The sequence below is a fragment of the Pleurodeles waltl genome, chromosome 2_2 (genome assembly GCF_031143425.1).
Source record: "Pleurodeles waltl isolate 20211129_DDA chromosome 2_2, aPleWal1.hap1.20221129, whole genome shotgun sequence".
Taxonomy (NCBI): Eukaryota; Metazoa; Chordata; class Amphibia; order Caudata; family Salamandridae; genus Pleurodeles; species Pleurodeles waltl.
In genome coordinates, this window is record NC_090439.1 from 211,315,772 (window position 1) to 211,327,939 (window position 12,168).

General features: G+C 40.8%; 1 protein-coding gene across 1 annotated transcript in view; it reads left to right on the plus strand.

Moving 5' to 3' along the window:
- DNAH5 (dynein axonemal heavy chain 5) overlaps positions 1 to 12,168 on the plus strand; it is a 4,110,061-nt gene that overhangs the window by 1,172,177 nt on the left and 2,925,716 nt on the right. Inside the window, exon 12 of the mRNA XM_069219645.1 lies at positions 3,666 to 3,773. Coding sequence (XP_069075746.1) covers positions 3,666 to 3,773 — 108 coding nt within the window. The remainder of the gene's footprint in view (positions 1 to 3,665; positions 3,774 to 12,168) is intronic.

The window sequence follows — 12,168 nt, forward strand, 5'->3', positions numbered from 1 at the left end:
CTCCTCGAGCTCCGAGCGGTGCACCTAGCTGTCAAGGCCTTTCTCCCGTCATTCACCACAGACAGCTTGCTTGTCCAGACAGACAATAAAACCACCATGTACTATCTGAACAAGCAGGGGGCACCAGATCCAGAGTCTTGTCTCAAGAGTCCCAGACAATATGGCACTGGCTCCTAGCCAGGATGTTGAGCATAGTGGCAACTCACCTTCCAAGTGCTCAGAATGTATAAGCGGGTGCCCTCAGCAGAGTTCTCGAAGAGAACCACGAGTGGGTTCTCAACGAAGATGTTGTTCAAGATATCTTCCGTTTATGGGGCACACCTTCTATCGACCTCTTCGCCACAGAGGAAAACAGAAAATGCCACTTCTTTGCCAGGTTTTACCACCCAGAATCGCTGGGGAATGTTCTGTGGATAGACTGGTCCAACAAATTTCTGTATGCCTTTCCACCAATTCCGCTGATCCCAGCAGTCCTCCTCAAACTCTCAATGACTTCAGCCACAATGATCCTCATTGCACCAGAGTGGCCAAGGCAATGGTGGTTCCTGGACCTTCTTCACCAGTCAATCCGTCCACATCTCAGGCTACCATGCAGACCGGACCGCCTGACAAAGTTCGGAGGGCAGATGAGACACTCCAATCTCTCCTCCTTGAGTTTGGCAGCATGTCTCCTGAGTTAGTTCAGTACGGACACCTAAACCTTCCACAGGATTGTAAGGATATCCTAAAGGAGGCGAAGCGGGCATCTATGCGTTTGGCATATTCCTTCAAATGGAAGAGATTCTGCATCTGGTGTTCCTCTAAGAGGATAGACCCTACGTCTTGCCAGGAAGATGTCATTCTTCCATACTTGTTACATTTGGCTCAATCTGGTCTGCAACTGTCTTCAATAAAGGTCCATTTGGCAGCTTTGACTGCATACAGAAAAAGTCCTTCGCAAACCTCTTTCTTTAGGATTCCAGTTGACAAAGATTTCCTAGAAGGGTTAAATAAGGTCTTTCCTCCAGTTAGGCGCCCTTCCCCACCATAGGAACTTAATGTTGTCCTTTCGCGACTCATGCAAAATCCATTTGAGCCAATAAACAAGGCATCTCTCCAAAATCTAGCTTGGGAAACTGCTTTCCTTGTGGCAATCACATGAACACGAAGGGTTAGCGAGATTCAGGCCCTCTGTGCCCACGAGCCTGACACAGTATTTCACCCCTCCAAGGTAGTACTGCAAACAGACCCTAAATTCCTGTCCAAGGTTATATCGGGCTTTCATGTCAACCAGTCGATTTCCTTGCCAACTTACTTTCAAAACCCATCTACTCCAGCAGAGAGGGCTCTCCATTCTCTAGTGTAAAAAGGGTGTTGCAATTCTACCTAGATAAGACTAGTTCTCTTCGGAGATCTTCATAATTGTTCGTTAATTATGGTCCAGTTCGTACCTGCCTGGCCACCTCCAAGCAATCAATATCGAGATGGATTTTCTCCTGTATTCTACTTTGCTACCAACTAGCTAATAAAACACTAGCTGGCAGCCCAAAAGAGCATTCTACCAGAGGCAAGTCGGCAACGATGGCCCTAATGAGGAATGTTCCCTTAGCAGACATCTGTAGAGCTGCGACTTGGAGGTCTATTCACACCTTTACTAAGCATTATTGTCTTGACTCCGATGCCAGAGCAGATGCTCAAGTACGACAGACTTCTCTTAGGAACCTCTTTGCTTGAAAGTGTATTTCATGAGTGTTCTGTCTACTCTTCCATGGGTTAGGGGATGAACTTGCTATTCTATTCAACGCTTATGACTATACATGGAAATCTTCTACGAGAGAAGGAATAGTTTCTTACCTGTAACTCCAGTACTCTCGTAGGGGTATTTCCATGTAGTCATAAGCAACCCTCCCGCCTCCCCAGTGGAGCCGACAGATTACTAACTGAGGTTACTCATTAGTCTCAGCTAGGACTGCCTACAAAAAGAACTGAGGTTACTGCCGCTCTCTAGGCATGATGAGATACTGGAGGGCTGGCTGCTCTTAAAGGCAGAGTCTCCTTTGTCTTCATTACTAATGGCAGCCTATGGGCTACACTGCCCTGCACTCCTTCATCAGTGTTTTGCAATATAAAAAGGTTTGTGAAGTCATTTTTCTGAACATTGTTCCCTCATTCAAGAATTTACATGCATATATCTCAAATTGATCCCTTTTTAAAAGCAAACTGGATGAAGAATTTTGGACACTGTAGCCTTTCCTCTAGGCTGCATATGGACATTCTTAAGTGACTTGGCAGGCCTTCCTGAAGTAAGGCAAACATGGACACTTAAGAAGTTATATTGGAAGAAGTGCTCCGGGGTCCCCGCAAGCAGTTGAACTATTCAACGCTTATGACGATCATGGAAATACCCCTACAAGAGAACTGGAGTTACAGGTAAGAAACTATTCCTTCTTGATCTCTGCCTGCGCTGGCGCACAAATTGCTGCCTAGCGCCAATGCTGGCACCCTTGCTCCATGGCAGGATTGTTTTTGTGAAGGAAGGGACACCTTTCTGCACAAACAATCCCTTGAATTGTTTTTCCTCTTTCTATGTGTGCTACAGAATAAAGAGATATTTCTCCTTGTTATGCTCCACTGGGCAGGTGTAGCATTTTGACGCATTACCAAGCCTACCAGTTTTGGTAAATCTGGGAATGCTTCAGAATCCATGGGTGAATGCGTGGGGACACCAATGCTCCATAGCCTGGAACTCCTCCATTGCGCACAGTGACACAAGACAGTGACTTGTGCTGCCTAGCAATCCTCCATATTTACCAAGCCATACAGGGCCTTGCAAGATGGCCTTGTGTGGCAAGGTAAATCTCATAATATATTTTGTATCGCTCTGAACCTCCTTGCGTGGAAGAAAGGCAATACAAAACCCTTAATAAATATGCCTCTCAATATTGAATAGAAGCACATGGAAATTAATGTGGAATAAATTATTTCAGGATCTATGATCAGCATATATAATGTACATATTGAGACTACGGACCAGGAAAGTGAATATTTCTAGAACTGTCTTCTCCAACAACATATCATCTAGTGCAGATTTATTCTCTGAGGCTGGTAAATACTCTAGTTCTTTGTTAGAACTCTGATTTTCACAGTCAGCTGTTAAAAAAGGGTGCAATAATATGTAAGATTGATACTTTATTGGGGCCTTTCTCAAATACTAGCTGTGGGTTTCCTATCCTAGTTATCTTTTGGCTGGCTAGGAGCCAATAAATAAGAAGCACTTGAGTAGTATACACCTCCATGATTTATAAAGTATTTAGTCTATGCCTCTTGGCGCCCAGAGCTTATATGTTCGTGAACTTCACATGATCAATTATAAAATAAAAAACAAAAACAAGATGACTTAAAGCATTTCTTGGCCTTTGTCATTGTCAACAGTGTCAGCTAGTCATCCACAAATGCACACACCTCCAGATCTGGTAACATCTGCAGCACCACCTATTTCAACTTAAGTACGATAACAATGTAGGTTACTAAGGAAGTTTTGAAATTTGAGGCTTACATGCCTCTCCATCTCAAAGTTGATTTCCTCAATGGAAATGCCTTAGGTTCAGAAATGTGTTTTTATGTAACCTGTTTCTGAATTTTTTGTCATTTGTCGTTTCACTCATTTGGTTTCATCACTTGATTAGACGATCATCGGCACCATGAAGAAAAAGCAGTACGATTTCATTGATCAGAGGAGGACAGATTTTGACCAGGACTATGAAGATTTCTGTAAACAGACAAGTGATCTTCATGTAAGTGACTTACTACCCTTTCTACTCAGATTTTGTCTGTTGCTCTTTAGAAGTAAGATGAAGATCATTGCAAGTGTTCATTGTGGGAGTTCTACTTGTGTGTTTATAGTTACATTCAACTGCAAATTAGGGAACTCTTCTTTTTTAAGAACACGTTCCTTTGGTGAATAGGCCTTTTGCATTTTATTATGATAAAGGGTATCTTAGTTATGTATTTTGGAAAGAGGCATTATACTGGAAAATTAAAAAAACACAATCCTGTACACCTATTTGGAATCACAAAGCCTAACAGAAAACTATTTTCAAATTATGTTGTTGCAATTTTCTTTATTTACTCCTTGTTTCATACTTGTTTTCTGTGATATCTAACATAGTTTGGCGTATTACTTGTGTGTAGGGTTCCCACTATAATATTCAGATTTTTGGAAGGCTTTTCCCATCCTTCTAAGTTGAGTGCACTGTCTGAATTGGCAGAGGAGGATCGTTGGGGAGCAAAAACTGTTAACACCTCATAACTCTAGTTGGGCTCTGAAAATAGCTTATGTGAACGGTGATACAATGGTGGCAGGAAAATGGGAAATGTTAACAGCTTCATGCTGGTATTTCTTGTGTGTGTCCTAATAACCAGCAAGGAATCACTTGAATAACTGCAAACAAAACAAGGTAGGTGTATCTTGATCATGCCTCCTTGCTGATCCACTTCCTTCTCCTGCACTTCACCACTGCTACCATCTCCACAAATGAACTCTGTCCCTCTATGTAGGTGTACCCACCGTCCTATTCTTAAGAAAGCTGCTCCCCAGCCAATGCCTACGGGAGAACATCTTCCAACTTACGACCAACCAATGGAATTAACTTCCTCCTCTTTGCCATCCAATGTATGGCACAGATGGAGGTAAAATACTTTTACACCATTATTGTACAGCATTTATACCACAGATGGGCAGAAAAATACCACTTTATTGGTATTCATCTGTTAAACTGAGCACTGTGTGTTCGCATCGGTTGCCAAGTCCTCCTGCTGAGACAGGTTGTAGCTGTGCACAGGACAGGAAAAAAGGGCTAATATTTATGCTGCTAATGCACATATTAAATTAGTTCAAATGTGATTCAACCAGAGCTCATTTCAGTTCCTAATTAAAAAGAGATCGTCAAATGGAAAATTATACATGTAAATGTCAACTTTAATCCATATCTACATTCTGATGATAACTGAGGAAGCCTGTTTCAATATAGCAAAAGCAGTAAACCATCCAGTAGAAAGCAACATGACAGAATCCTTTTGAATACTATTATTAACATCATGAACTGTCTTATCTCACCGGATACCATTTGCACTGTTTGGGTTACTTGCAGATCTCTATTCAAGACCTCTTCGGGGTGAAACGTGCCATCGTTTTTACAGTACCACTCTATTAAACTTATGGCAAGCAGTTATAAAGGAACTCATTTTTTTTGTTTATATATATATATATTTTTTTTTAAACATAAATCATTACACAGCATCAGAGAGGCAATATTTACCAGGTTCTCAAAGCAGGAATGACGCAGGCACCATCCATCAACTCGAAAGGTAATTTATTTTCTTATTTTCCTATTTCATGTGAAGTACAAAGTGCAAAGTGCTCTCCAGACAAAATGGCAACATGTTTCGGCCTTAGTCTTTGACTGGCCATAGAGTAGATTGTGAAGTCAGTGTATTTAAATCATGTGATCACCCAACATTCACCAATAAAAATCCATGATCATTTTATGTCATTTAACAGGCATTTCTAATCGAATTTGTAACCCAAATTTAGTTCATTTGTATCAATTGGAGGTCAAATTTACCCTAAACATAAATGTATCTCATTAAATCAATATATATGTTTATTCCCTTCCTTTGAAGATTTTCTTTTTAGGTAAAGTACCATTTCTATGTTGTTTAACAATGCACATTTATCGACATTAGGGGATTCCATTTGAAACAAAGACTATTCTATAAACACTGCATATCATTTTTACATCTCTCTTCACATTGGGTTATTTGTTCACGGTAAAGTACCTGGAAAAAGAGAACATATTGAGCTAAATATGAAGCATAACCAAAACAAAAAGGCTGCTAAATTCTGCAACTTTATGTAAGTGGATACTTTTCCCCATGAGGATCTTATTTGTTTCATTAATTTCATAACCCCATGATATCTTTCGGTAATTATCTCTAAGGTCTAACAAACTCTTCACGAAGGTTCAAGATGGACAATCCAGTTCAGAACATGTCTCTTATCAAATGTCCCCTTTTGGATCTTTTCTGTTTTTTATTGTTTTTTATCTGTTCTTTATCTTCTATAGGTGTCTATGTAACTCTGCATCCATGTTCAACCCCCACTGCATTTCAGTTCCAATTTGAATAATCCATTTGGATTCCATCCTCCTCAATCTTTGCTCTCGGTCTCCACCTCTATCATTCTGTTTAATATGTTGAATGCCGTAGTATCTGAAGTCTTTTTGTTCACCCAGATGTTCTTTCCATATGTGCTTTGCTATTGAATATGTCATGTCTTGATTGCTTATCGCCCTCATGTTTTGTAAGATTCGTAATTTTAACTTAATCACTGTGCTTCCAACATATTTTTTACCACACACACACATTCCAATACAAAAATGACATATGGGGTCTCGCAGTCTATTCTTTCCATGATGTTTATGATCCTTCCATCAAATGTTGTGAAATGCGTCATATTTTTACCATGGGTACATACTTTATACTTTGTACACTTCCAGAAGCCTTGCCTTTTATCACTCAACCAATTAGATGTATTTTTCTTTTGAGGGGTCATATGACTGCTTGTTAAATGATCCCCATATTGTTGCCGCTCTTCTGTATGTAATAAGTGGATGATTGGGCAGTGATTTAGATAATGTTTCATCCAACAGTAATAATCTCCAATTGTCTTTTAGAAGTTTTCTCATCTTTTGACTCCCTGCATCGAAACGCATAATGTACCGTGTAGCATCAATATTTGAATCACAACTTTTTGATCTGGGGATCAGAAGTTCATCTCTTATTCGTTGCATTGCTCTTTTCAGTGCATCATCCAAGACCGAGTTCGGGTAGCCCCTTTTGTGAAATCTTTCAAACATCTCGGTCATTTGAGTTTTCAATTCTACTTCTTCTGTACAGTTACGTTTGACCCTCAGGAATTCACAATATGGTACACTCCATTTTAAAGCCTTTGGATGTCTGCTATTTGCATGTAATAAACTATTCGCACTGGTGGGTTTTCTATGCATTTTTGTGCAAATTCTTCTATCTTTTATGTATACACCAATGTCTAAATAGTTAATTTCCAACTCACTTATTTCATATGTAAAGCTTAGTTGTTGGGGATTGTTATTCAGCGATATTATAAATTGTTTTAAAGGCTCTCTTTCCCTCTCCCATACCAGGAAGAGGTCATATATGTAGCGTACCCATAATACAACATGATTTAGCATTTCCTGGTTATTCTCTTGCCAGACCACCTGTGATTCCCACATCCCCATGAGGAGATTTGCATACGAGGGTGCGAATGAAGTCCCCATAGCTGTTCCTTGTTCTTGTAAATAATATTTACCATCAAACATAAATACGTTATGAGTCAGACAGTACTGCAGCATTTCTAATAGCATTTCTGAATGTCCCAGTAAGCTGACAGATCTTGATCTAAGGAAATATTTACATGCTTCTAAACTGTCCTTATGTCTGATGGATGTATATAAGGAAACAACATCAATTGTGGCCATAATATAATTATGCTTCCAAGGAATGTTATTGATCCTGTTTAGGAAATCCATAGAGTCTCTCAGATATGATGGAAGGTTTGATACATATGGAAAGAGGAACATGTCAATAAATCTTGAAGTATTTTCCAGAAGAGACCCTATGGAACTTACAATGGGGCACCCCGGTGGATTTGATTTATTCTTGTGAATCTTTGGCAGGAAATATATTGTGGGGTAATCGGATAGTCTGTTTTGAGATATCTATATTCTTCATCTTCTAGCAAACCTTTGTATAACCATTTTTTTAAAATACAGTGGAATTCCATCATATAGATTTTCAGGGGATTGCTTTTTAGTTCTCTATAGTTTTCTTTATTTCCCAATTGTTTCTTGGCTTCCTTGATATAATTATTGCTACTAAACAATACAATATTGCCCCCTTTATCTGATGGTTTAATGACAATTGTATTGTCATTTTGCAAATCCTTCAGTGCACACCAATCCTCTTGTGTCATATGCAGGTTCTCATAATTTTTAATCTTTTTAGATAATCCCAAGGCTATTCTTGTCAGCCCATCTGTCGTTACTTCCTGAACCACATCTATGTTATTTTCAGCCGGCAACTGAGGGCAAAATTGTGATCTAGGTTTGTATTGACTGGAAATGGATTCATCCGTTGGCAACCCCAATGTGGTACATAGTTCCTGATCTGATAAATCTCCATAGTTTGTAGCTCCAAAGCCTCCTATTGATTCCTGTTCCAAACATGTTAAAGTCCTGAGGGATCCCAAGTCTGTTACTGTTAGTGACAAGATCTCCTGAGATCTACTTGTTCTTTGTTTCTTGATTTTTGATCCAAAATATTTTTTTAGTTTCAGTTTCCTGGAAAACTTGTGGAGATCAATTCTCGCTATCGCTGAGTCCATTGATGTCATTGGACAAAAATTAAGCCCTTTATTCAGAAGTTTAAGATGTTTGCCCCCCAATTTTTTAGATGAGAGATTGATTACCACATCCTCATTTATTATTGTACCTGATGTCTTTCTTATTTCTTTCCTTTTCCTCTTCCTCTGTGGTCTCCTTATTCTCTTTGTCCCATTTTGTTTTGTCCTCCCCTTCCACGTCTCCTGGTTTCCATATGATACAGCCTCATTTCTCCTGAAAAATCAAATTTTGGTCTCCCCTCTATTTGTATTTCGTCCCCCGAACTTGCATCTGAACTTTCCATGCTCGAGGAGACTCTCTTTTTCAATTGTTCTATCCATGTTTTGCTTCGTATAAAAGGAATCAAACCGTTTTGCAAAGGTGAAAATTCTTCCTGTCGAATAATCTATCTTATCCCTATTAACTTTTTTTGCTTTCTTCAGTTGTATTTCCTTTTCATGTTTCTTCAATCGTTTTTCCATTTCCTCTATAATTTTTTTCACATTTTCCGTAGTTTGTATGGATAACATCTTTTCTTCAAGATCCTTAATTCTTGATAAAGTTTTTTCTAACTTTCGCTCAGCTTGTATTATCAAGGTTTGCATTAATTTCATAGAGCATTCAGTTGTATCAATTTGCCATTGTTTTAATAAGTCTGTATCCATATCATTTAAGGTTGGTAGAACAAAGATTCTTAAGCCTCTTGTGACTCTTCCACTCTCAATATATTTCTGCAATGTGGCCTTCTCCCACCACTTATTAATCTCCATTATTTTTGCTTGTTCCAGTTCCTTCATGAGTAGATTGAGGGGTAATTCTCGATCCCTTGATATGCTGAGTTCTTGCATATTCGTTGCTCCTTCCTCTTCAAATAGATTCTTCATAATTTGTTCTCGTTTTGTAATTCTCTCAGCCATTTTTGGTGATATCAAAAATAGTTACTCAAATCCGAATGCACTATTGCACCAATATTTACTTCTTTTTATTATATTTATCAAGTTCTTTCAGATGATGGATTTTCAAAGACACTCCCAGTCTATGAGGTGACGGTCTATTTAAAACCAGCACTTTTGGTTTTCCTTATCTCTTGTTTGTGCTTAAACATTAAGATGCACTGTTTTTTTGTATAATGGTTTTTGTTCCTAAGTGTACAGTTCCAGTCACCTTCTCTCCAGATTCATTTATTTTTATTTTTATTATTGCTTCAAACGCTGTTGAATGTTATTTCAAAACAGATTGTGATTTATTATTAGGCTTAAGTGCACATAAAAGATAGAAAACGTAGGAGGTTACTCACATCTGCCATTCCGTTTTCAAGGCACTTTCTCATGTTGACTTTGGAGTGAAAAACGGGCTCGGAGCATGCAGCTTTTTAATTTCCATTTCTTTCAAACACACAACTTCCTTTTGGATTTACATCAGTAAAGGGACTCGAAATTAGTGTGTCCGTCCTCCAACTCCCAGAATACATTGTTATTCCCAGATCGAATTCTAAAACAGAGTGTCTCATAGACTCCACAATTTGTTTGATTTTTCATTTGCTCCAGACAGGAAGCCTTTATTTGCACATATTGTTCATGATACTTAGATTACTTATTTCTCGGCTCCTGCAGTCTGTTTCATTTTCACAAGGGCGAAAAGAGGAGTCACCCTGTTCTTTTAAATTCGAAAATTAAACAGAGGAGGTCACATGTTTTTCCTCTACAGACTCTGTTTGTGACCCTGCAATGTACCACTCCATTCCTGCCGATTTCTTTCCAATCAAAAAGATTAACTGTTACACAGTGAAAACAGCCTTATCCCTTCAGAGCTCAAAGAGATTTCAGAGATTCTTTTGTGACCAATATTTCTGAATCATTAGATATCTGTATCGCATTCACATCTCACCAAACAGCGTTCACAGTGCAAATCTTCCTGTGTTTTCAAAGCCTTCAAACCGGAGAGGAGCAGAGTTCTCTATTTCTTAGCATATTTTACCGGAGAGAGTAAGAACTCATTTGCTCATCTTTGAGTGCTCGGCAAATGCAGTCCGGTGACTAAACCAATCATTTAAACATAAATCATTAAACAGCATCCGAGAGGCAATATTTACCAGCTTCTCAAAGCAGGAATGATGCAGGCACCATCCATCAACTCGAAATGTAATTTATTTTCTTATTTTCTTATTTCATGTGAAGTACAAAGTGCAAAGTGCTCTCCAGACAAAATGGTAACGCGGTTCGGCCTGAGCCTTCGACTAGCCATAGAGTAGATTGTGAAGTCAGTGTATTTAACCCCTTCTGTGCCGCGGACGTAGTGGTTACGTCCTGCGGCACAGTGCTGCTGTGCCGAGGACGTAACCACTACGTCCTCGGCACACAGCCCAGAGGGAGCGCTCTCGCTCCCTCTGTGGGGTTCCCCCCCACCCCCCCAAGTCAGGGATGGAAGGGGAAGCCCTTCCCCTCCCACCCCCGACCCCCCCCAACCCCCCCTGTGACGTCAGCGCGCGAGCGCGCGCTGATTAGTCACAGGGTCTCCCCCATCGCGCTGGAAGCAGAGCTTCCAGCGCGATTGAAAAAGAAATGCTTTTGCATTTCTTTTTCAATCCCATGGGGGAGGCCCCGAGAGGCTTCAAAGGGAAGGAAATGTATTTCCTTCCCTTTGAAGTCTCTCACAGGTTTCAAAAGCTGGATTGCTTGCAATCCGGCTTTTGAAACCCCACTAGACACCAGGGATTTTTTTTGTTTTCTTGAAATTGGCAAAAGGGAGCGACCCCTTGGGCAAGGGTCGCTCCCAGGGGGGCATTTTTTTAGGAAGGCCTTTTCTGCCCCCCCTGGGGGCAGATTGGCCTATTATTAGGCCGATCTGCCCCCAGGGGGGGCAGAAACCTCTAGGCACCAGGGACCATTTTTTTTTTTTTTTTTTTTTTTGTGATGAATTCTTTTTTTTTAGGTGGGGAGCGATCCCTTAGGCAAGGGTCGCTCCCCTACGGGGCAATATATATTTAGGCCATTTCTGCCCCCCTTAGGGGCAGATTGGCCTATTTTGATAAGGCCAATCTGCCCCCAAGGGGGGCAGAAACCATTAGACACCAGGGAGTTTGTTTTTGCGCGCGAATGTCACGCAACAAAGCGACCCCTTTGGCAAGGGTCGCTCCCAGGGGGGGCAATTTTTTGGGATGGCCTTTTCTGCCCCCCCTGGGGGCAGATCGGCCTATTATTAGGCCGATCTGCCCCCAGGGGGGGAAGAAACCTCTAGGCGCCAGAGCTAATTTTTTTTTTGTGTTTTTTTTTTTTTTTCTTTTTTATTTTTTAGAGATGGGGAGCGACCCATCAGGCAAGGGTCGCTCCCCTGGGGGGCAAATTGTATTTAGACCATTTCTGCCCCCCTGGGGGCAGATTGGCCGATTTTAGGTCAATCTGCCCCCAAGGGGGCAGAAACCACTAGGCACCGGGGATTTGTTTTTTGGCGCCAATGTCACGCAGGGGGAGCGACCCCGTAGGCAAGGGTCGCTCCCGGGGGGGGGGGGGGTGGGGGGGCAAATTTATTTTAGGCCATTTCTGCCCCCCCGGGGGACAGATCGGCCTATTATTAGGCCGAACTGCCCCCGGGGGGGGGGGCAGAACACTCTAGGCGCCAGGGCAATTTTTTTTTTGTGTTTTTTTTTTTTTGTTGTTTCTTTTTTTAGAGATGGGGAGCGACCCATCAGGCAAGGGTCGCTCCCCTGGGGGGGCAAATTGTATTTAGA